Genomic DNA, 21,825 nt, shown 5'->3' on the forward strand with positions numbered 1-21,825 from the left:
GGTTCATGGACAGAAATCTCAATATTTGGGGATATTTTTGACAAAAGCATGAATCAGATATTTTTTGGTTGTGCTAAATACCACAGGTGTTACACCTTGAGTTTTTTTCCCCAAGAGTAACAATTACTCAATACACTAGAAATTCACATGTTCCAGTCTCCCAGTCTGGCTGCCAGACTATTCAAGTAGGATGCAAGTGTCTGCGCCAACTCTGTACATAAGGTCAATGCAATTACATGCATGCTTCAAAGAACAGATTTTTGGCAAATAGATATGAACTGATTTTCATTCTAGGACCTCAAGCCTGAGAATTGCTCAGCAAGCCATTTATCTGTATGGTTTTCAAGGACTTGGCTAAAATAAAACTAATGTTCTAAGATGTCTTTCTCAAAGAATTTTTACACTGAAATGTCAAAGAAGCTGTTGGACTTTAAATATTTAAGCAATCCTAACCTATCAATATATTGTAGGGATTTTTTTCTTTCTTTTATATCTTCCTTGAGTACCTTTTTTGCCGCAAGTTATGATTAAAAGCTGTAGAAGTTTATAGAAATTACACATTACTCAGAAGTAGAGAAATGGCCCCTGCTGCCTGTGGCCTCTTTCCCATAAGCTTGAGTTTTATCTCCAATTCCTTTGCTGGAGACCATCACCTCCCGAGTGGTTAAATGTCTGCAGTAAGCATCTTTAACACAATGAACAGATGTATGTAATAACCACCTAATGTTTTGCTAGGTTTTGCAATGGAACAGGTATGGTTACTGCTCCTGCTGATGATTAAAGTGCTTTCAGTGACTGCTCAGTTCAATGGATACAACTGTGATGCTAACCTCCATAGCAGGTTTCCTGGTAAGTGTTTAATAGACTTTTTTTCTAATGGCTTCTTTATTGCCTTGGTTCAAAGCAGGGCTTATTTTTAAATACAGAGCTTTAAATCTGAAGCCTGGGGGTAGGACTCAACATTAAGTAAGTCTTAACTATCTTGGTGACAATGAAACGCCTCTAATGTTGCACTTTCTTCTTAATTGCACAATGGGTCAAATTTAGCCTGGTACTAATAAATGCAACTCTCCTCACATCAGTGGGGTTTGACCTGCTTTTGCCAGAGCTCTATCCTTTCCAAGAAATTCACCACGGGTCACCTTGTTGTAAATGTTCTCTATAGATTTAAGAGTCTGGAACTTCTAACTGGGCTTTCTTTCATGTTTTATCAGGGTAAGAGAATATAATTATGTTATTTCAGTGAAATAAAAAATATATATCTATTCTTGAGCAAAATGAAGTTGATGGTAAAATTTAGTGCCTCATTTGAACATTAGGCGCTTGGTTAGGGACAGGTAAAGTAATCAGATGTATCTTTGTATGATGTACACTCATGCCTCTGGAAAAAATGGGAATTAAGTCATTTTGGGGACATCAGATATCTGGAGTTGTTAATATAATGAGAAATAGAAATGAAATTTCAGTCTTAGTGAGGTGTATCAGGGTTTCTTAGCTAAAGAATGCTTTTAGCCTGTTACATTGCTTATCCTTCCTGCCCCAGTTGTTTCTTGGACAGAATAATAATAAAAAGGCTGTGAATACTGGCTCACTCACATTTGTGTTTCTGAGGTAGCAATTGAATTGAACAGTACAGTGAAGAACTCTCGGTGTAGTATTACGCTGTAATACCTTTCAGTGTTGTTGCTTTCTGAATAATAATAGTTTTGATTTTTTTTCAGGGAGCATCAGCTCTTTTATTAAACTTAAGTAATCAGAAATCCTATAGTCTGTTTGTTTCCTGTGTTACCACCACTACTAGGTGCTTTTTTGACATAAAGACAGTGGGTTTGATCCTTTTTCACTTAATTGATGTGAATATGAAGAGCAGAGAAATAAGACATGCAAAGAAGATCAAATATGTTGTTTTCATCCCTGAAAAAAATCACTGTTTAACTGAGCATTCCCCTTAAATAAAAGTTTTACAGGCTTGCCTCAAAAGCGTGGGTGAATTGTACCCACCTGCCTCAGATCTACCTTTTGTAGTTTTTCATTGTAATAGGTGTTTTTTTTTTTTTGTTTGTTTATTTTATGCTTCTTGAGAGTATTGCAACAGCTAGAGGGAAGTTTAGATTCCTCTTTCTGTGCTTTTTAAATTTTTTCTCTGGTCATTATTTTGCACCAGCCCTTTGCCAAGGTTTTATATTTGCAATGTGATATCCGTGAATTGAGTCCAGCTCATATTGTGGGTGTTTAGGGGCCTCTTGCAGTTCTGCCTCATAAAAAAGGGTCATACCAGGTTCCATTTCTGCCAAATCTCAGGGACTCAGGAGAAAATCTGTTTAGGTTACAAGTAAACATTTTGGGTGGGTGTTTTTTTTTTTTGAAGTAAATGCTAATCACCCCGCACAGCCCGTAGGAGCTGAGAGTAGTCCTGCTCTTGTTTGGGATCTCAGACAGTAAATATTCTAAGGTTGGAATTTAATCAACAGTCTTAGTGCTGATTTTGAGAGCTAGGAAAGAAAAATAATTTTGCTTGTTAGTAATGCATTTGAGTTGGAGGTGAAAAACAGAAGGACCCTTCTTCCCCAGATTTCACAGGTATTATTTTCAGTATGCAGAAGGGACTGCTGCGTAATAGGCTGGGGCTAGTGGAGCTGAGTGAGGCTGCTGGAAGTCTGTTTTCTGGGGTTCTTGGACCCCAGAAAATGGGTGAGAGAGCCTCTGTGGGGAGAAGGGGCTTGCCCTAGCTATGCATGCTTCCTCAGTGCTAGGCTCAGGCTATGGCTTTGAGGGTGCTGGCGTCACTGCTTTTAGAGTTGAAATATAAGGGGGGTGGGGAGGTAAGAGAGAAGGAGAGGCCAAAAAGGAAAATGTTTCAAAACAAGCACCCTCCAGGCTGAGATACTACTTACAGATCCTGTTTACGAGTAGGACATTCTTCCTGTTCCTTATTTGTTCCACACAAGAAATCTTCATTGTTGACAGCTAAAATTCCAAATGTGGGGTAAGAATGAACTTTTTTGCTGGGGTCTGTGGTATGCAGATACCAGAGAAGCTGTTGGGTTTTGAAGTTTTCTGCTCTTTTTCTTTAAATGCTGTGAAGAACAGAAGTTGTCTTCAAAGATGAGAAATTAAACCTTCCTGAAGGAACCTTGGAGCTCATCCATTTTTTTCATTTATTTGTGCTTTTATCATTCATTGCTTAGGTCACTCTTGCATAGGGATGGTGCTGCATAAATAAGATAAATAATCAGGCAGGTCTTTTGTTTCTGCAGTTTGTGGGTTTGTTTTAGAGTGTAGGTATGCAATAGTCAGCAGGGATGAAGAAAACCCAATATTTGGTGGACTGAAAATTCTGTGACATCTTATACCAAAAGCAAGATGTGTTCTAGAGGGTATGTAATAAGGTCAAATCCTGCCATCCTTTAGAGAGTTGCCTAGAGAAAAAAGCTTTAGTTTTGCATTGCAATCAAGCATAGGTTTTAAAGGCTTTTGGGGGATGGAGCCATAGCAGTCTGGCTGTCTTCAGATGGGAAATGCACACTTTTCATTCTGGGACCTCTTGCTGTAAATGCATACTGAGAGCTTAGTAGAAGCTAAGAAAAATATTGCAGCTTTTTCACATACACTATGCATCTTAATTCACTGTCAAAGCATTGATTTGATTAAAGAGGAGGCTCATGCGGAGAAGTTGGTTTTGGACTATAAATGCCTTTGCATGCCTCTTCTGGTGGAATGACTTTCATCAACGATGTTCTGTGGCAAACTCTTGTTCTCTGTAGGTTTTTCACTGTCTATTCCGAGGTGAGTCTTGTCAATGTGTGGAAGGGTATCAGAGCAGAAGGGGGCGGTGGAGCTGTCAGCATTTGGCTCATGTTGCTATGGGTCCATCCTTTATTCAGGATGGTCTCTGTTACTGTAATATCTCTGTAAGTCTTGAGCTTTCCTCTGTTTTGCATGTGACACCCCTGTGAGTACTGTTGACTATAGGTAGGTTGTTTGATTTGAGTCAGAAAGAGGCCAAGTGCTTTTCCTGTATGGAAACTCTGTGACAAAGAGGTCATTACACTGAAGGCTCCATCAGCTGGGTGACCTAACCTTCAAACCATTGCTCCTTTCATAGCACAAAGGTTGGTTTTGTACTGTATGGTCTCATTTCCCTTAGTGTAGAATAAGAATTTTGCAAGTGGTAATGGTACCTTAAAGGGTAAAGTAATATCCTGCTTTTTAAAAGGCTTGAAGTGAGTTATAAAATTAACTGAGCTACTTTATATTACATCCTGCAATTTGTTACAATCTGACTGTTTGTGCATTGTTCCAAATAAGCGTAAAGATGCACTCTATTTGCCTTTTTGTACTGTTCCCTCTACCTTAGTTTATCCATTAAATGGATCGTAACAGTCTTCATATAGTGAATACCAAGGCATGCTTCTTAATCTTTGTATGTTATGTTAGTGTAATTATGTATACGTACAATCCAGGAGAATTTCATGCCAAATCACTTCAACTCCTGTCTTGCCTCCTTACCTTTCTGCCCAAATTTACACCCAGTGAGTAACATTTATCACCACATTAGTTCAAGACTGAGTTTAGCCTGTTATTTCCTGCACTTGATTGTTTTGGCTTTAAAGCCACCATTAAAGCTGTCTAAATTAAACTGCATGTGCTCCTGTACCATGGGGGAAGAGCTAGTTCATTGTAATGGAGATTTCGTTTCCTCTCTGTTGTCACAATGAAATGAAACAATTCATTTCAGCAGGCTTAATGGTATAGTATTGACTGAAGTTGTTCTGCAATTTTTAATAGCATTTAATCTTTAAGCAGATATAATAAACAAGTTGTTATAAAGGAGTAATGTCTGTATCTAACACAATGCAGTATGTCTTTTTGTAAAGCACTAGGGGAAAATACTAAAATAGCCACCCCAATCATCTACAGGCAGAGAAGATCTTATAGAAAAACTGTTATTGCTCCAAAGCAAAACAAACTGTTGCTTATGCCTATATCCTAACCTGATGCTTTTCCATTCATGTACATAAAAATCTTCAGAACTTTTGAATAAAAGGTCAAATACATCCAAGAAGGTTTTTGGCTGTTGTTCAAAAATTGATCAGTTGTAACAATTGTTATTTTCTAGGTCTTTTGTATTGTCATAATATACAGAATGAAAGGTTGCAAGATGCTTTGTAGTATTGATCGTTGTCTTTCAAGAGCCAACTGATTTTTCATTAGAGCTCTAAAGCTGATGGTTCTTAAAAAAGAAAAAAACAAACCAACTTTAAAGATAACATAATAAATTGCTCTGATACACTGTTGATTGTACTTCAAAGTCTGCACAGCCTGAGGCTTTGGTCTCATACAAAGTGGACTCCAGACAACCTCAGACAAACATACCTGACTTCCATGCCAGAGTGGGCTGGAAGGCAGAGCTTGGCATCCTGAGTTTCTCAAAATAGCTGGAAATTTCTGTTCCAGAAGGGGCTGTTGAATCAGACTCCAAATATTTAACCACTTGCTGTTTTCCACTCAGTTTCAGTGCTTCCATTTATGAATGTGCTACTGAATTATTTGCTAGAAATTTTGGAATAATGGTTTTGTTGTGTGGTAGACTATTACCATATTAAATATTGTTTTCTCTTTAGTGAAGTTGTAGAGTCAAATCTGTTTTTCAGAATAATGTAATTCTGACCTTTATATTCCAATATTTTGCTGTGACTGGTGTCTAAAAATTGATTTGATTAGCAGTTACAACATTAGACTAACTACTACAATAATTATATGGAGATTAGTTGAAATACATCTTCTTACGATGTCTTTCCCTGTACTTTTCTTGCAGCTGAACGAGATATCAATGTTTTCTGTGGAGTACAGACAATTACTATGAAGATAAATTTTTGCACAGTTCTCTTCTCTGGTTATTCTGAGACAGATCTGGCACTGAATGGGAAACATGGGGATGCCCATTGCAGGGGTTTCATCAATAACAACACCTTTCCAGCAGTGGTTATTTTCATCATCAATCTGAGTACTTTGGAATCCTGTGGAAACACTTTAGTGGTAAGACGATGTCAAAGTGAAATTGTAGCATGGCTGTTTATGCATAGGATCAAGTGAATGGCCTTGACAGCACTGTATCTTTTACAGATAACGTTTACATTGTCTTGCACAGCTAGCAATATATTGCACACATCAAAGAAAACCAGAGAAAGTCAGTAATTTATAATCTTGATTACTAATGAGAAAATATGGTGGGACACACATTTGTCTTCTGTTGAAAAAGTATATTTTCCATTTTCATAATTTTTTTTCCAGTGGAAAAATTAAATTTTTCCAAGCCTTTTTTAAAAGTCTTGCTGAACATACCTTAAATTTTGCTGAAACTTTTCAAATATCCACTTAGAAAATGAAAGTAAAATATTTTTAAGAGTGGATTAGATAGATGAGAGTTATAGTCTGGGTATCTACTTCTGTACTCTCATATGAGAGGGGCTTGCTGACTGATTGACTGATCCTATACGTTCTGCAATAAGGCAGTGGCTGAATGTCTTGGGGTGATAGTCTGGCCAGAAGGCCCAACCCATAGTAAATGCTTCTGCTAGCAGTGCCTTGAGGTCTTGTACCTCCTTGGAAGATCTCAGCTCAATATGGAACTACATGGCAACAAACTGAAGTTTTCAAGCAAACTTTGAATGTTTAACACACGCACACAGAAAAGGCTATCCTATGCACTCAATTCACAACAAAAAAGTCAAGATGTGGGACTGAAGTTCAGACTTGTATGTTCAGCTGTGATCTCTTAGTGTACAGCCACTCTGTACTATCGTGTTCTGCCTGGTGGTGTGACTTCAGTGACTGCATTTTATGTTGCTGTTTCAAGCATGGATAATGCACATCTTCGTACAGCTAATGACTGAATCTAAACCTAAGCTGTCAGTGCAATTTTTGGAATCAGAATCTGATCCAGGACCTTTGAAGTCTGTTTTGTACCAACATAATTTCATTTTCTTCACTGAAGCTATCTCCCTCTGAATGAGGGGAGGAAGGGAAGTCAGGTCTCAAACCTTCTAAACCAAGAGAGTTGTACAGTTTGTGTGTATATCACACTGCACAAGCAATGATGACTTGTATCAAAGTATCTATGAATAACTTACAAAAGGAAGTGTAAAAATGTATTATTTTTAAGACCTATTCTGTCCGGAATTCAGACTTGCACTTGATACCTGTCAATTTTTATAACAACCCCCCTGTTTTCTATTGCTAATAATTTTGTGAAACTGGGCTGAAATGTTCTATGTGCTCTGCCACCTATTTGCCTCAGGCTGAGTTTTGTTTTAAAAAATCAAGACAAAACAGTTCAGCGAGTTCAAGGTTTTTTCCAATTTCCTCTGAAAAGCTATAGCACCTCTATGACTTGCAGTAGAAGAATTTGCCAAGAAGCAACTTTTTCCTTTTCCTGTGGAGTTGGTGACATTGTAAACTCCCTGAACTTGCTATTTGATTGTAATTGTAAGAGCTTGATGTTTTAAAAACAAAACAAAAAAAGCCCAACAGTTTGGTAAATCCGAATGATCAGAGCTCCCCATGAAGTACTTCACGAGGCTGTACCAGGATACAAAGACAAAGTAGCAGCTGCTAAAAATATAACCAAAAATTTCCCTCATCCTCTCTGTTTATTCATGCTGTGCTACAAACAAAGAGGATAAAGGAGCAGGGAGCATTTCTGATCGTGTACCCCACACTGGAGTAGTACGATCCCATGCATTTCTTGGCTGTGCTTCACAGCAAAGACCTTCAAACTCATTTTCAATAAAAGTAAAGGAAATACAACAGTTCAGGCAGAACTTAGGTAAAACCCCTGTCTGTCTGTAATATGGCAGACAACTTTTTATTTTTTGGGACTGGGGTGGTGAGGAAGCTAAACAGAACAGTAGTTGGCTATACTAACCTTAATGTTCCAGCCTGTGCGTTTTAGGCAAGGAATAGATCCTAGGAAATTTGATTATCATCAGTTTCCTGCCATTTGTCAAATGATTAGGTATACTATTGGTAAAGTGTATGGCTGCATCCGTCGTCTTGCTGATTTTTCTGTAGCTAAAGGAATACCTGCTGTGTATCCTGTGCTACTTAGTACAAAATGTTGCAACTCATGTGCACCTCAGGATTATTCTTCCATAATGACATGTCTTTTTAAGAAACTGTGTACTCTGAAGCTATAGAAAGCATCTGTTTTGCTAATACAGTTATACAAAAGAAATGCTACAGTGGAATTCCAGTGCCATTTTAACTGGCCTCATTGTGTATGTGCCTACTGAGAAAGTAATTTGTGACACTTATCTGCTATTTTCAAACCACCCCCTTATTCAGATCTGTAGCTACAGATGGAATGGGGCTGGGCTGCTACCAGGAGGAAAGGGTATCCTTCAGTTTTCTGTGGAGCTGCATGTTATTGCTGGCTCTGTGCACTCTGTGAGTCTGAGCAACACAGGGTAGCACATGTCCAGGGACTGAATTAAGGTTAAATTGGCATTAAGGTTGTGTTACTTCTCAGGTCTTGCTTTTCTGACAGTGTTTCTTTGCACAAAGCTTATAATTTAGATTTGGAGATGTATAATGTAGACAAAAACGCAGACTCAATGTTCAGCTATTTGGCTTGTATCTACTTGTAAAGTACGTTGGTTTTGATGTGTTGAAAACAAAGCTCAAGAATGGTATTGTTTCTGTAAATGTTTGTGTTACATATGAAAGCTCATTTTAAGTTAATATTTTAACTGTGATAGAAATGTTCCTTCAGTTTTTCCCAGTAACTCATGTGAATTCACTGGGAATGCTCACAAAAAAAAAGTAGCTACCAAAAAAAAATGCTTCCAGGATTCATAATTTTTTTTCCTTTTTAAAATGTTGCTCAAGCCTGTGTTTTATGAGCAGGCATATCACTTGTGAACTGAGTGCATGATTTTGAGGAGGTGAAAAAACAGAACACATGGAACATGTTATTAAACTAAATTAATTTTTGAAGGATTTCTTGAAGATATTTCTGGGTTAATTGCAGGCTAAAACATCAGTATCCTTAGGTAACTTTTGTTCCACGCAGTTAATTTTCTCATAACAGTTGTTTTCTCTCACCCTCAATAGGTATCCTCAGCTCGAGGTATTAATGCTTATGGAAATACCTCAGTGGTACAGATAGGTAATGTTTCAGGCTATATTGATACACCAGACCCACCAACGATTATCAGCTATTTGCCTGGGCTTCTGTACAAATTTAGCTGTAGCTATCCACTGGAGTACTTGGTTAACAATACCCAGCTTGCTTCGTAAGTGTGCTTTTCATTTCTATGTGTTTCATTCCCATGTTTGTGTAAACCCATATGTATGTGTATATATGCATATAGACCTAAATATATGCAAGACATATCAGTATTGTCAACATAGCAATTTTTAGCTGTGGAAGGGTAAAGGGAAAGGAAAAAGCACTGAACGAAGAGGTTCTGCAAAGGAGAAGAAAATTCTGTAGCATCATCACATGAGAACATTGTTCACAAAGAGAACCTTAGATAATGCAAAACTTCCCTTAAACTTCGGATGTTCTGATGACAAAATTGTAGCAGCAAAAAAATGGAAATTCTTCATGAAATAGTTTGTAACCATGTGAATATAGAGTACAAGAGAAAATATGTCAATCAGTAAACCTTGTGCATCATGAAAAGTGGGTTCCTTTTTGTCACTCTGCTTCTCTGCTAATTATTTTTCTGATTCATGTTTTCAACAGTATCCATTACTTTCTGCATAGTTAAGGTTCTGTCAGTGTTTCTACTATAAATTCCTACTTCTGAAATTTATAACCCAAATGCATAAATTAACACCTTGTGACATGACTTGATTTTTTTTAATGATAAAAAGCACTGAAGCATGTAAACACAAAAATAAGATATCTTTCTTCATGATGGTTTTTGGTTTCTGGTTCTGTTGTAGGTCATCAGCTGCTATTTCTGTAAGAGAGAACAATGGTACATTTATCAGCACTTTGAATTTGTTGCTTTACAATGTGAGTATAAAACACAGTAGTATGACCTGGACTAAATCCATCTCTGCACTATGTGGGTGCAAACTGGATTGGCAGAGCAAAGTATAGACTCCTTTCCATGATTTGCTATTCCCTTCCCACTCCTCCCATGAAGAACCAGACCTTTCATCTGGCCATCTTTCATCTCAGAGTTCCCTTGTCCTTTTCATTTGTGTGTACCTGTTGTCTTGTATTTATATAGCTGGTCTTGAGGACACGCAGTCTTTTTATACTGTGTTTGTACCGTTTCTCAATTTACAACTCTGGCTTTCAGGTTGTAGTGCCATGCGAATAATCAGTTGTATTAATAATAATCACACTCCAAAGTGCAATAGTTGTGTTTGCATTTATTATGTGTGCGCATATTTCTGTGTATGTATATAGGTATATTGTACTCATACAGAGGGTATTCTATAGAATTCTGTAAAAATATTCTAGACCTGTTCCCTTAGTGATAAACTTTAGCACATTTGCTGGGGTATTTTTATGTTCAAGCCTCATCAGAGTGTTTTGATAATCTGTAATTGTAGTGAGGGATGTGGGATTTGTTCCAAATATATAACCCAATGTATTTGTTGCCTCATTGTGTGGACTTTAGAGATTTTAAGGGTTAATTTTAATAGCTTTCAACTCACTTCTTCCATATGTTTTAGGTAATTTAACTTGAATATGCATTATTGTATAAGCTTTTACTATGTAAATATGGACTGTGACAGTAAAACATGAAAAATCCACAGACCTCTACTTAACAACATTAATCCCTGAAATGATATTTTTGTGTTGATTAAAATTTTTATTCATACATTTTAAATACCTGATTTAAATATCAATTTTTCAATCTATCAAGCAATGTTTTTGTAAATTATGAATCTGATTTTTTTGCATTATTATTCATGCCATCATGACAGTGAGTTATAATTCATGCAACTGATTTAAAAGTCAATGCTTTATGCTTTGAACATAATGAGCTATAAATATTATAACAGGACATTTTCCAATGGCATGCTTAAAAAAAAAAATCATGTTTGTTTGACAGAGCAGAGCTCCAAATAACAACCTATAATCTGTTAAAATGAAGACTATACTTTTCTCATTTTTAAATAAACCTGTGACCAAAAAGATGAGGCAGGGTGAGGGTAGCCAAAGTTCTCACCCAGGACAAGAATTGACCACCACATTTGCTGCCTTTCAGGGCCCAGTTCTGCACACAGGCAGGTTTAAATGCTATTGATGCTTGTACTGAGCTCATTTTTTCCTCTCAAACACCACATGCCAAGCTAGGCTTTCATCCTCCCCACCCCACTGAGTTTACAAGCTGACCATGAACAGTGATGTCTTATCCTTCTGATTTCAGTCGTATTACTCGCTCTAGTGCACTAGCATGAATAATACTGCAAAGGCTGGCACATCCAAGTCATGGATATGCTCTTCAAGTTCACAAGCTGGGGCTGGGTGTATACACAGGCAGCTTGTGCATTGCCTGCAGCCTGCCTGGTTGGGAGTGCCTCCTGGGACACCCGTGGTCTTGTGAGCTCTGGGCTCACGTGGTTTCTGAGTCCTGGTTTTGGGAGGGGCCTTGAGGCTCCTGTCCACCCTTGGTATTGGCGAGGGGTTGTGTGCAGATGTGGCTTTTGGCTGCAAGCAGACATACTGTCAAACTTCAGCAGCAGTGTTATTTCTGAACATTGACTCTTCATCTTCTCAGCATACTTCCATCTTCCCTCACAAGGTGATGTTTACGCTTCTTTTGTGGTGTTAGCATTGGGAAAGACAAGAGGATCTATTCTGATAGACTCAAACAGTTTAACAGTAGAACATTTAATGAACTTTCACGGAGCCTAAGTGGCTATGTGCTTTTAGGAAAAAGGACAGCTATGGAATGTAATAGTGCGGGACTTGCTGTAGAATTTTTAATCATTGCAAAATATGACAGAGCTATGTATTAGAGAAATGTATAATTAATTTAAAAGAAGGGAAACTTACCTGGTCTCACTTGAATGGATCTTCAAGGACTTGCTCTATGTATGTCAGAGAGCTGGTGTGTGTGTGTATGTGTACCTCCCAAGGCCTCTGATGCTGCAGAGATTGAATATTGGGCATGCTGTGAATTTTGGCATCGTTCCCTCTGAAAAAAAAATACTTATGTGCTTAATCCTTCTTGTTGCTGTCAGCTGCTGCTCTTGGTCTTGACTGCTGCAGTGAACCCAGTCAAAATTCTGTTTAACAAATTTTTTTCTTACGTATTGAGTGTTTTGACCTCTCACAAGAGGTCTCGGCGTGCTGAGTCCCTGTGCTTTCTGGATTAGCAACCTATTTGACATAGGTGATGTTACCAGTAAGTGCATTTTGATATGCTGAATTAATGGCTATCACTCAGATTTGTTTCATGGCATTGTTGCTAAAGTGACATTAATGGTTCTGCCTTTGAACAAGAAGTTAATAAACCAGCTATATCTGTGTAGTAGTATATGGGGAATTTCAAACTTTTATGTTCTGTACAGCTGTCCTGAAACAGCATTTTTTTAAATATTAGAATTTAAATGAAAATGTTTGTTACTTGGAGCCTTCAACAAGCCAACTCCCATAGAAACTACATTTTTGGATAACAGAATGTGTCTGTTCTCTCAGTAAATCAGAATAACTTTAACAGTCTTTCCTGGGAAAGGGTGCACTGTGACAACCCAGTTAAGCTCCTCCTTTAGAAAACTGCAGTAGCTGCTATGTTTGCTTCTGGGCAGTTGGAGAGATATTGAGGCGTCAATGAATGATACCTCTTCTTTAAGCACTGATCCAACTGCTTTATAAAATCATACGTTCCTCAAAATAGTTGCATAGGATAAGGCCAGTCAAGTGGTGCTGATATTTACAAAGTTGTAGGCAAGTGCTCTGGCACTGCTTTCTGCTTCTTCCCTTATGGAGGACAAAGTAAATGACTGTCCTACGCAGAAAGGTCAGAAAAATTAGATGGGAGTTCAGTCTGTGGATGCAGATTAGTTGTTACAGTGGGATTTCTGGTACACTGAGGCAATGTTTGTTTTTCAGGATTCAACCTACAGCCAGCAGCTCCTTATTCCAAGTACAGGTTTACCTTTGAAAACCAAAATATATGCAGCTGTAAGAGCAACCAACCTTGATGGCAGGTACCATAAAGGATGTTATTTCTTGTCTTGCTTGCTATTCAGCTCTTGGTGTTGAGAATTTTTCTGATTTGGAAGCAACTGTCTTTCCTCATAGCCTTTGGTATGTTAATATAATAGTAGATGTTTGATAATCATTGCCCTCAGCTGGACAGTATCAGGTCCTTGATGGTGAATGTGTAGCTTTTTGCTGTCCTCATTATGAAAGTTTTTCTGAATTATACTTTAAATCCTATATTGCTGCTGTTTAAGAAAGGGCCTCTATAAGATCAAGTGAGAAACTACAGGGCTTTTAAAAGTGGAATGGTTTGGTTTCTAGTCCTATGTGGCCATGACTTCTGAGAGGAGGTAGACAACTTCTGTGTTGGTATGGCAGTTGACTTGCATGAAACCAAATGATTTTTTTATATAATTCTGCTGATATAGTGTGCTGTTTAGTTTTCTGAGTCAGAAGAAACAGGTGACGTAATGGGAATGCAGGATGACTTGTACCTGACCTGTTAAATGCAGTAACTCAGCCTCAATGTAACAGCCTGCATTACTAGTTTGTACACTTGCCTGTACTGGTTTTAATCTTACCTCACTCGCTTTCCACCCCTACTCTTATGTTGCCAGTTCCCCTCATCTGTCACTTTGCTCCTTGTGCAGGTGGAATGTTTTGATGGACTACTGTTACACCACACCATCTGGTAATCCTAGCGATGATCTTCGATATGATCTGTTTTTCAGGTAGGTCCTATGCAAACCCAGTGCTTTGTGGGTCCTTCCTTTAAAAAGCAGTTATAAATCTCCCCAATAATGGTGTTCTAAACTGTCTGGGAAGTCTGAGCAGGGAGGACCAAGGGCTGGGCTTACAGATAACATGTCAGGAGTTACCTTGTTTATGAACATAAACATAGAAGCAAGTGCAAAGTCATAAGAATTATGAAGGTAGAGAAGCATATATCTAAAATGGCTCTACCCTATCTACTAGGGATACCATAAACACCCAAACTGAATGGCTAAACAGGCCTTTGTTTTGCCAAAGGTACCCTTCTGGTGAATGACAGTGATATAAAACATCATAGACTCCAGTTCAGGAAAGCAGTTAAGCGAATGATTAAAGATAAATAGATGCTCCTGCTGCTACTCCCAGTGATAAGTTATTTGAATTGGAACTTTGAAAAAATCTTGGTGGTATCTCAGATTACATTTTATGAATGTCAGTTGCTGGAGAGATACTGTCTTCATTTGGAGCTACCTGTCCATAGCGGTTAGCATACCTGATTACTTTTGCTTCAGGTCTCAAGTTTCTTTGGGCACTGGAATTAAATGATACCCTGGTTACAGCTGTGATGTTGCAAAACAAAACATAATGGTTTTATAGGAATGCATTTCAGCACAGGACTGTGCAGCCGAACAGGCAGATTGTGGCTGCCCATGTTGGACGTTAAGGCAGTGTATTCATTTCCAAGGAGCTAAAGCACTGAACTTGCTGCTTAACTTATCTTATTCTCAGCTAAGAGCTTCAAAATGCTAATCATACAGCTGCTCATCCCAGTTTTAATCTTTTCTACAAAAACTAGCTGTGACAAGGACCCACAGACAACTATAATTGAAAATGGCAAGAGCCAAATGGGCCGGTTTTCCTTTGAGGTATTTCGCTTTGTGAAGCACAAGAACCAGAAGATGTCTACGGTCTTCCTTCACTGTGTGACAAAGCTGTGCAGAGCAGATGACTGTCCCTTTCTTGTGCCAGTAAGTTTCAGCAGACAGAAGCTGCTGTTAATTATTTGCATGTAAGATAGGCACACTGGAGTTATTCTGCATCCAAATGCTATGGAAGTTTGGATGACACAGAATGAAGGTGACTTGTAGAGTCCGAAGTAAGAATGTTTTTGTGTCTGAAAGAATGTAAAACAACTGATGAAGAATAGGGTAAATGAATATTGTCATCCTGAGATAGAATAATACTAAACCTGAAAAAACACAGGTTGTTGAACACGTCAGAAAATGACCTCTTTGCCTTTTGGTCCTTAATTTATTTTTAAAAGTAACAACTCAGACAGCTTCGGAGCTGATATTCTTACTGTACCATCTAAGAAACAAGGTATCTACAATCACAGTGGATGAATATAAATATCTTAGTATAGAATTTATAGAAACCTTAAAGCTATAGTAGGTTCAGTTAGACTGACAAGGAAAATTTTAAAGAGCTTCTGAAAAACCCCAACTTACTACATCCCCTATAGTTTATTACTACTTCCCTTATAGTTTGCAAACTGCTGTTTTGAAGTTCATGAAGTTGTGTCAATTCAAAAATCATTTCATTTTAGGAGCGTCGGGAACAACAAATATATTTTGGAAGTTGAAACATTTAAATAAACACAGAATATTCTGTGTTGATGTCTTCAGAATACAGTATTCTTTTCTGTTGAATGACTTTCCATTTAGAATTTTAAAATGCCATTAGTTAGGTATACTTCTTACATTTCGTACATGATTTTATACTTTAAATGTTAAATGTTTAAATAATTCATTTCTATTGAGAATTTATGTTGCGAGGTTTTTGAAGTTCTTTCATAAGGAGTTGAAATTAAAGAAATGCTCTTGGTTGAAGCAGACTTGAGTACCCAAGATTAAGGTAGATAAGTTAGATGTTAAAGGTGGATTCCAGATGACAGAGGATTGTTTTAATGTGGGTCACTACTATTTAGAACTCTGTGGAAAATGTGACTTTTAACTTGACAGGCTTGCTAGAATAGGGATTGTAGCATGTTGTCTGTTCCTAGTCAAGCAAAACACATTTGTTGGGGAAAACTGCTGTAAACAAAGCTTTGGGAAATTAACTACTGAAAATTTAATATACTATAAGATGTATCTTGTACACAACAGCGATGTAGTTCTCTAAACGAAGTAAGGCAAAATATAATGGGAAGCCAGGCATTTATAAGATATACTTCCAGGGAATATTGCAGCTATTTTTATTGCAAAGTAATTTAATGCATATTAAGAAATAAAATCGAAGTTGTAGTATTGCTTATAAAAGAGTTTACATTAAAACAGGAAGCACAGAAGGGAAATAATTCCATTCCACTCAAACTGTGATTATCTTGATCATCCACTCAGATTTGCAGTAACAGAGAAAGAAGAGATGCTGGTGGGAGGACAACTTGGAGCCCTCAGAGCACCTCTGGCAATGCTGTAATCTCTGCTGGACCCATCATTACAAGGAGTGGTAGGAATAAGCAAACTTTTTCTATGAACTGCTGGAATTTTAGAAACCTGGGGAAGTGTTTTGCAGTTTAACATAAATTTGCAGTGACTTAGAGAAAGTGTGGATTCTCCCCCTGCCCCCCCCCCCCCCTTGGAGTCTGGTAGAAATTTTGAGCTAATATTTAGCTCACATGCTTCCTCCCTACCCCAGTAAAATCACTGTGGGATACTCTTATGCATATATGGCTATTATAAAAGCCCACACTCAGTGGGTAGACTTCTCTTTTTTGTCAGATTTCACTGAAGATAATGGAATTTAAGGTACTGTGTTCAGTGTTGCGATTTAATTTGGACAGCTAATGAATATTCACTGTCACTTTCTATTCACCATTTCCTACAGCTTCACCTGTGGGTTTTTATCTGTGTTGCATAACATTAGTATATGCTATGGTTAGCCTTCAGCTATAAGAAAGAAATAGGACAAACACATTGTAAATTCTAAACAGAGTGGGCCAAAATCTACTCTTTTAAATCCAGGGTGAATTTCCATGATTTACATTTTTATTGCCCAAGGTGTTTTGTTTTTGGTTTTGTTTTTTTTTTTTTTTAAAAAAGGCACCAAAGAACCCCAACAAAAACAAACCAAAACAACTCTTAAATGTAACCTGCAGTCTCTAAAAAGAATTTGTGACTGCTGTTGACAAAATAATAAAAATAACATATTTGAAAAATGTTTAAGAAATTCCAATTGCGGTTAAGCAACTGTCAGCAGTCTTAGGTTTAGGAAGCTGAGAGCAGCACTGATTCCTGTCTGGAAAAATAACTGAAACACTTGAGAATAAAATCCTCTATGTGCAAAGTGGTTGTGCCCACATTTACAAAGAAAAAAACTGACCCTCCAGAATTGGGAACTATCTAGCAAGAAAAATACTTTTTTCTAGAAAAATACTCTGTAATAAGCAACATTTCTGCAATAAAAATGGGTATTTTTGTTCTGCATTATGTGTAGTCCCAATTGAGTTGCTGTCTGATTAGTCAAGAAAAAGTGAAAAGGACTAACTTCAGAGTTGCATGCATGAGTACTTATGGGAAATGAAAGACAGAGCTGCTCAGACAAACTTGTATGCTAGAGAAATGCTGCCTTAGGCAAGGAATAGAAACTAGATAAAGCTTGTTATATAAGCAACCCTTATTAGGTAGTATAGCTTATGATTCAAATGCTGTGAATGCTATTTTTACAATTAAAAAAATAGTCATCAATTACCTTTAAATACTGCATAACTCCAAGCAAACAAAGATTTGTCCTTGGGTATTTAGCGACCCCAAAGAAAGGTTAAATGATTTTATAATTTCTTGACAACTGTTGAAGTTTTTCTAAATGAAAACATGAATAAGGCTGGAAAAGGAAAAAAAAAAAAAAATTGTCTTCTACTTGAGGTACATGGCTAATGATTTTTATATTAGATGTATTTCTGCATCTCCATAGTATGCTTTTGGAGCACCCCTCTCCTGCTGACAAAAGGATGATTTGATGGGAAGTACTCTGGAAAAAAAAATGGGATTAGGTTCTGAAGTCTGCCACAAATTTCCTGAGTGACATTGGGCAAGTCACTTAATCTGACTTGCACTTCATTTTTCCTTCTAGAGCGGAAAGACGGAATTAGTATTTCTTCCCACTGCCCCTTCCCATTGTGAAAATAAATGCATTAAAACTGAGAGGTTAATGAATAATACAGTCAAGGAAAGAAAAGGGGGAAGGTCATGAGAGAACTTGAACATAACTATCTGGTTTTGGATGGGGAATGCTGGGGTGCAGTGCTGGTTTACTCTGGTGCGGAGGTATGGAGGCACTTATACTATTTGCAAGGCCAACTCTGGTCCAGCTCTAGTACAGACACACTTGTACAGAGACCATCAAACCTTCTGCACCTGACTCGCTGTAATATTCACCCCAGTATTAGGTCTGCAGTTGCACAGATGTGCAACCATTTGCTTCCCTCATGTAGGTTGGTGCTGTGTCTATTTTGCAGCTATTCCTGCACGCATCGGTGTCTGCAGAGGTACCTCGAGTTAGCCAGGTCTCCCTGTTACTCTAGTGACCAGTTGTTCTGGTAACAGAACCGTTTATGCAGTTAGCTCGATAGCAACTGAATAGTGCTACCACAAATGAGTAATGGTCCTTCTCCTATGTACTTTTGAACTTTTATTTCTAACGTTTTGTTCTTTTCAGAGAAACTTTATTCTTGTTTGTTAATCTAAAATAAGTCATTACAGGAGATACACACAGAAGAAAATGTTTTAGTCTCTGTGTATAGCAACAAAGCAGGTACCTACTTCTGAAGGTGAAATTGTGTAGCTTTTGATGGATGTCTCACTTAAACTTAGAAGACAGCTGCTCAAAACAAATGTATACGTGAGCTGTGCTTACAAGTTGCACAAAAAGCAAAAACAGTGACAAGAAATGTAGTTCTGAGATGGACAATGGTAAGTAAGTAAAAACTGAAGACAAAACAGAAACGTTTCCCTGAATATAATGCCACTGTGTACCTGTCAAGAGAAAAGTGAGCATGAGGAAAGGGCGTTTTTGTAATCATTTATGGTCACTGAAGTGTTTTTCCTTGGAAAAACTCAGGTTAATTTTTTTTCTTATACAGATCTCCTTGTAATGTGATTAACAGTGAAGGGACTTGTGTATAATACTGTGCTTATTGTCGTATTTTTATTGAGGAACAGGATAGAACTGGCCACATTTTCAATTAAGAAATCAGGGTGTGTGGGTTTTTGTGTGGTGTTTTGTGTTTTTTTTTTTTTTGCCACAGAATACTAAGTAACTTCATATTGGTGTGCTTACATTGAAAATGAAGCAATGACATGTAACTAATGTTGTTGTCCCTATTCTACTACAGATGTTAAAAGCTACTAGTCAGTGTTGCAAGTATAGCTGATGTGCTTTGAAAATAAAGCTAGGACTGTTGGCTTTTGTGTTGCAAGGAGGGGAGGAGGTAGGCAGAGGTATTTGTAAAATATAATGCATCCCCGTTTCGTTTTATACAGATGAGACGCCAACCAACAATTCACAGCTTGGTAAGTTAATCAGAATTCCAAGAAACATAAGAGGGTTTGAGTGAAACAGAACTGAAGAGATGAACTATTTTGATTGAGCTTCATGCACTGGGCTGTAATGTTTGGTTTTTTTTTTTTTTGGGCTTGTTTTTGTCATTTAAGTGAGTGAATACTGACATGCTATAAAGGAAGCAATTGGTAACCTGGAATGCTCAGTTTAATTTGTGTACCCAGACCCACCAAGATAGCAACTTGTAATTCCTATGATGGATTTGAAATGAAAATCTGCTGCTATGACACATGAGGGTGAGGGAACGTTGCAACTGCCAGATGCAAAATCATACTTAAGCAGTAAAATCTGCTCACGCCATGCAGGAGTAAATCAGCAAAATGGTTATTATGGTGCAGTCCAGCTCAGTTCACAGCTTGAAGTCAGAAGAGCTCTGCTTCAGCTCCTGTTCTCCTGGCATTTAACCACACAAAGCCTATGGAGAAGCTGGGACAGAACTTGTGGTGTCCCAGGGCAATGAAAGAAATAGGCTACAGGGAAGACCAGGTTTAGGGTGGGGGCACTTGGGGGACTTATTTCAGCCTGTCTGTTATTGTTCTCTGCTGGTAACAAGGAGTAGCTAATGACTAAGAATGGATGGTCAAGGTAACCAAATGGTCCATTGGGCCATTCCACCTCTTGCTTTTTCATAACAGAACCGAGTGGCACAAGCAACCTATCCTGTCCTCTGAATTCCAATATTATTTGTTGCCTTCTTTTATTAATTTAGACGACATAAAAAGCAGCTACCTTTCTTTCCTGGCATGGAAACAAAGTTTGCTCTGTAATAAATTGCTCCCTGGTGTGTTCCTACCAATGGATATCATTATTAATGATAAAAAGCAAATCCTCCATTTGCTGCACACAGCTTGCTGTGTTAATAGCTGCTACCTTTCCTTCCCATCCAACAAAAGCAGCAGCACCTCTATTTGCATCCCAGAACAACCACCTTTCCTGTGCCTGTTGCTGTCCCAGTGGAAAGTGTAGAGGTAGAGCAGGGTGGGATTACTACTGTAGTGGAGAGAAGACAAGTAAGGTCAGAAGGCAGCGCGGCATATAGTAGAGGAGGGCAACCTGATCAACAGAGCTGTCTTTTTTTTTTCAGCTTTGGTGAAGCAGGAGGGATTGATGATGAGGTCAGGTGGTTGCTTCTGCAGACAGCATTCTAGTTTCCTGTGTAGAAACTGTTGCTGTTTTACCTCACTCTTCAGCACTGGTAATGGCAAACACACGTTGGTGCTTCGGGTAGTACCTACCACTCAAATGTTGTTGGTTTTTCCCTCCTGCTGGAAAAGAAGGTGCAGGCTGGATGTGTGTATTCCAATATCCAGGAATTGGTCCATTACACGAAAGTAAATATGTAACTGCTTCTACCTGAGGATTCATAAACATGTTAAGAAGCCTTCTGTGAAGGTGTACAGACAAGCTTAGATCTGGTGCTAGATATGGCTGCTAAGGATTTATATACACTTTGAATTGAGATGGGGATATTGATATCATGGAAGAAATCATTTCACTGACTTGATTAGGTGACAAATCCTTATACATGATAGTTCTTGGACAACGATAGTCTTGCCTTAAATAGCACAGGTGAAGGCTGGGCACTGGCATATGAGGGATTATGTCTTAGAAGTATCTTTACTGTCTTTATCCACCAGCACAATAGATATTGAAAGAACTAATAACTGTTTTCTAAGTATACTTAAATAAGCTTTATCCAAGTAGCCAGATGCTCATTCTGAAGTACAGTTTTAGTCTCTTCATTGTAATCATTCTGTATATAGAGTGCTGTAATGGAAAGACAGAAGTGTTTGGCACTGCTGAGAGATTGTAACTAGATCTTACCTGTGCATTTTTTGTTCTCCTTGCAGCTCATCCAAATGGACCTCCTTTCCAGCTGAACTCGGTCACCAGCGCACTGATTTCAGGCATTGTTGTCCTAGGAATTACAAGCATTTTCTTTTTTGTATGTTCCCTAACTCTTCTGCACAGAAAGTGGCCCAACAGTTTGGTCTTGAGTGGCATCCGAAACCCAGTTTTCAACTGAAAGTGATGATTTACTTGCACTTTTTCTTTGGGGTTGCCTTTCTTGTCCGTGAAATATGATTCCATTAAAAGATAATATTAAGGCAACACTCCAGCTGTATCCAGCTTCTATTCCAGCTAACCTGTATTTGTAGGTTTGCTAGATGTTGTTGTGTAGGTGAGTAGCACTGATGTTAGTAACAATCCTAGAAAATTAAGAGAATCTCAATTGTGTTTGTGATCAGACTGCATGACAATTATGCCCATGGGTGTGTTGTCAATAGAGCTCATGTCTTCAGCTTCCCAGTAAG

General features: G+C 38.1%; 1 protein-coding gene across 1 annotated transcript; it reads left to right on the forward strand.

Annotated features, from left to right (window-relative positions):
* Window positions 1–740: 740 nt before the first annotated feature.
* ZPLD1 (zona pellucida like domain containing 1) lies at window positions 741–21,536 on the forward strand (the record flags this gene model as incomplete). The annotated part of the gene is made up of 10 exons (XM_082497863.1): window positions 741–849; window positions 5,819–6,039; window positions 9,115–9,296; window positions 9,955–10,027; window positions 13,088–13,185; window positions 13,831–13,911; window positions 14,748–14,919; window positions 16,291–16,399; window positions 19,432–19,461; window positions 21,361–21,536. Exons 1-10 carry the CDS (start codon window positions 744–746, stop codon window positions 21,534–21,536), a joined length of 1,248 nt encoding a protein of 415 aa, XP_082353989.1. The 5' UTR covers window positions 741–743.
* Between the last annotated feature and the right edge of the window lie 289 nt (window positions 21,537–21,825).

Source organism: Vanellus vanellus (genome assembly GCF_965231255.1).
Source record: "Vanellus vanellus genome assembly, chromosome: 1".
NCBI lineage: Eukaryota > Metazoa > Chordata > Aves > Charadriiformes > Charadriidae > Vanellus > Vanellus vanellus.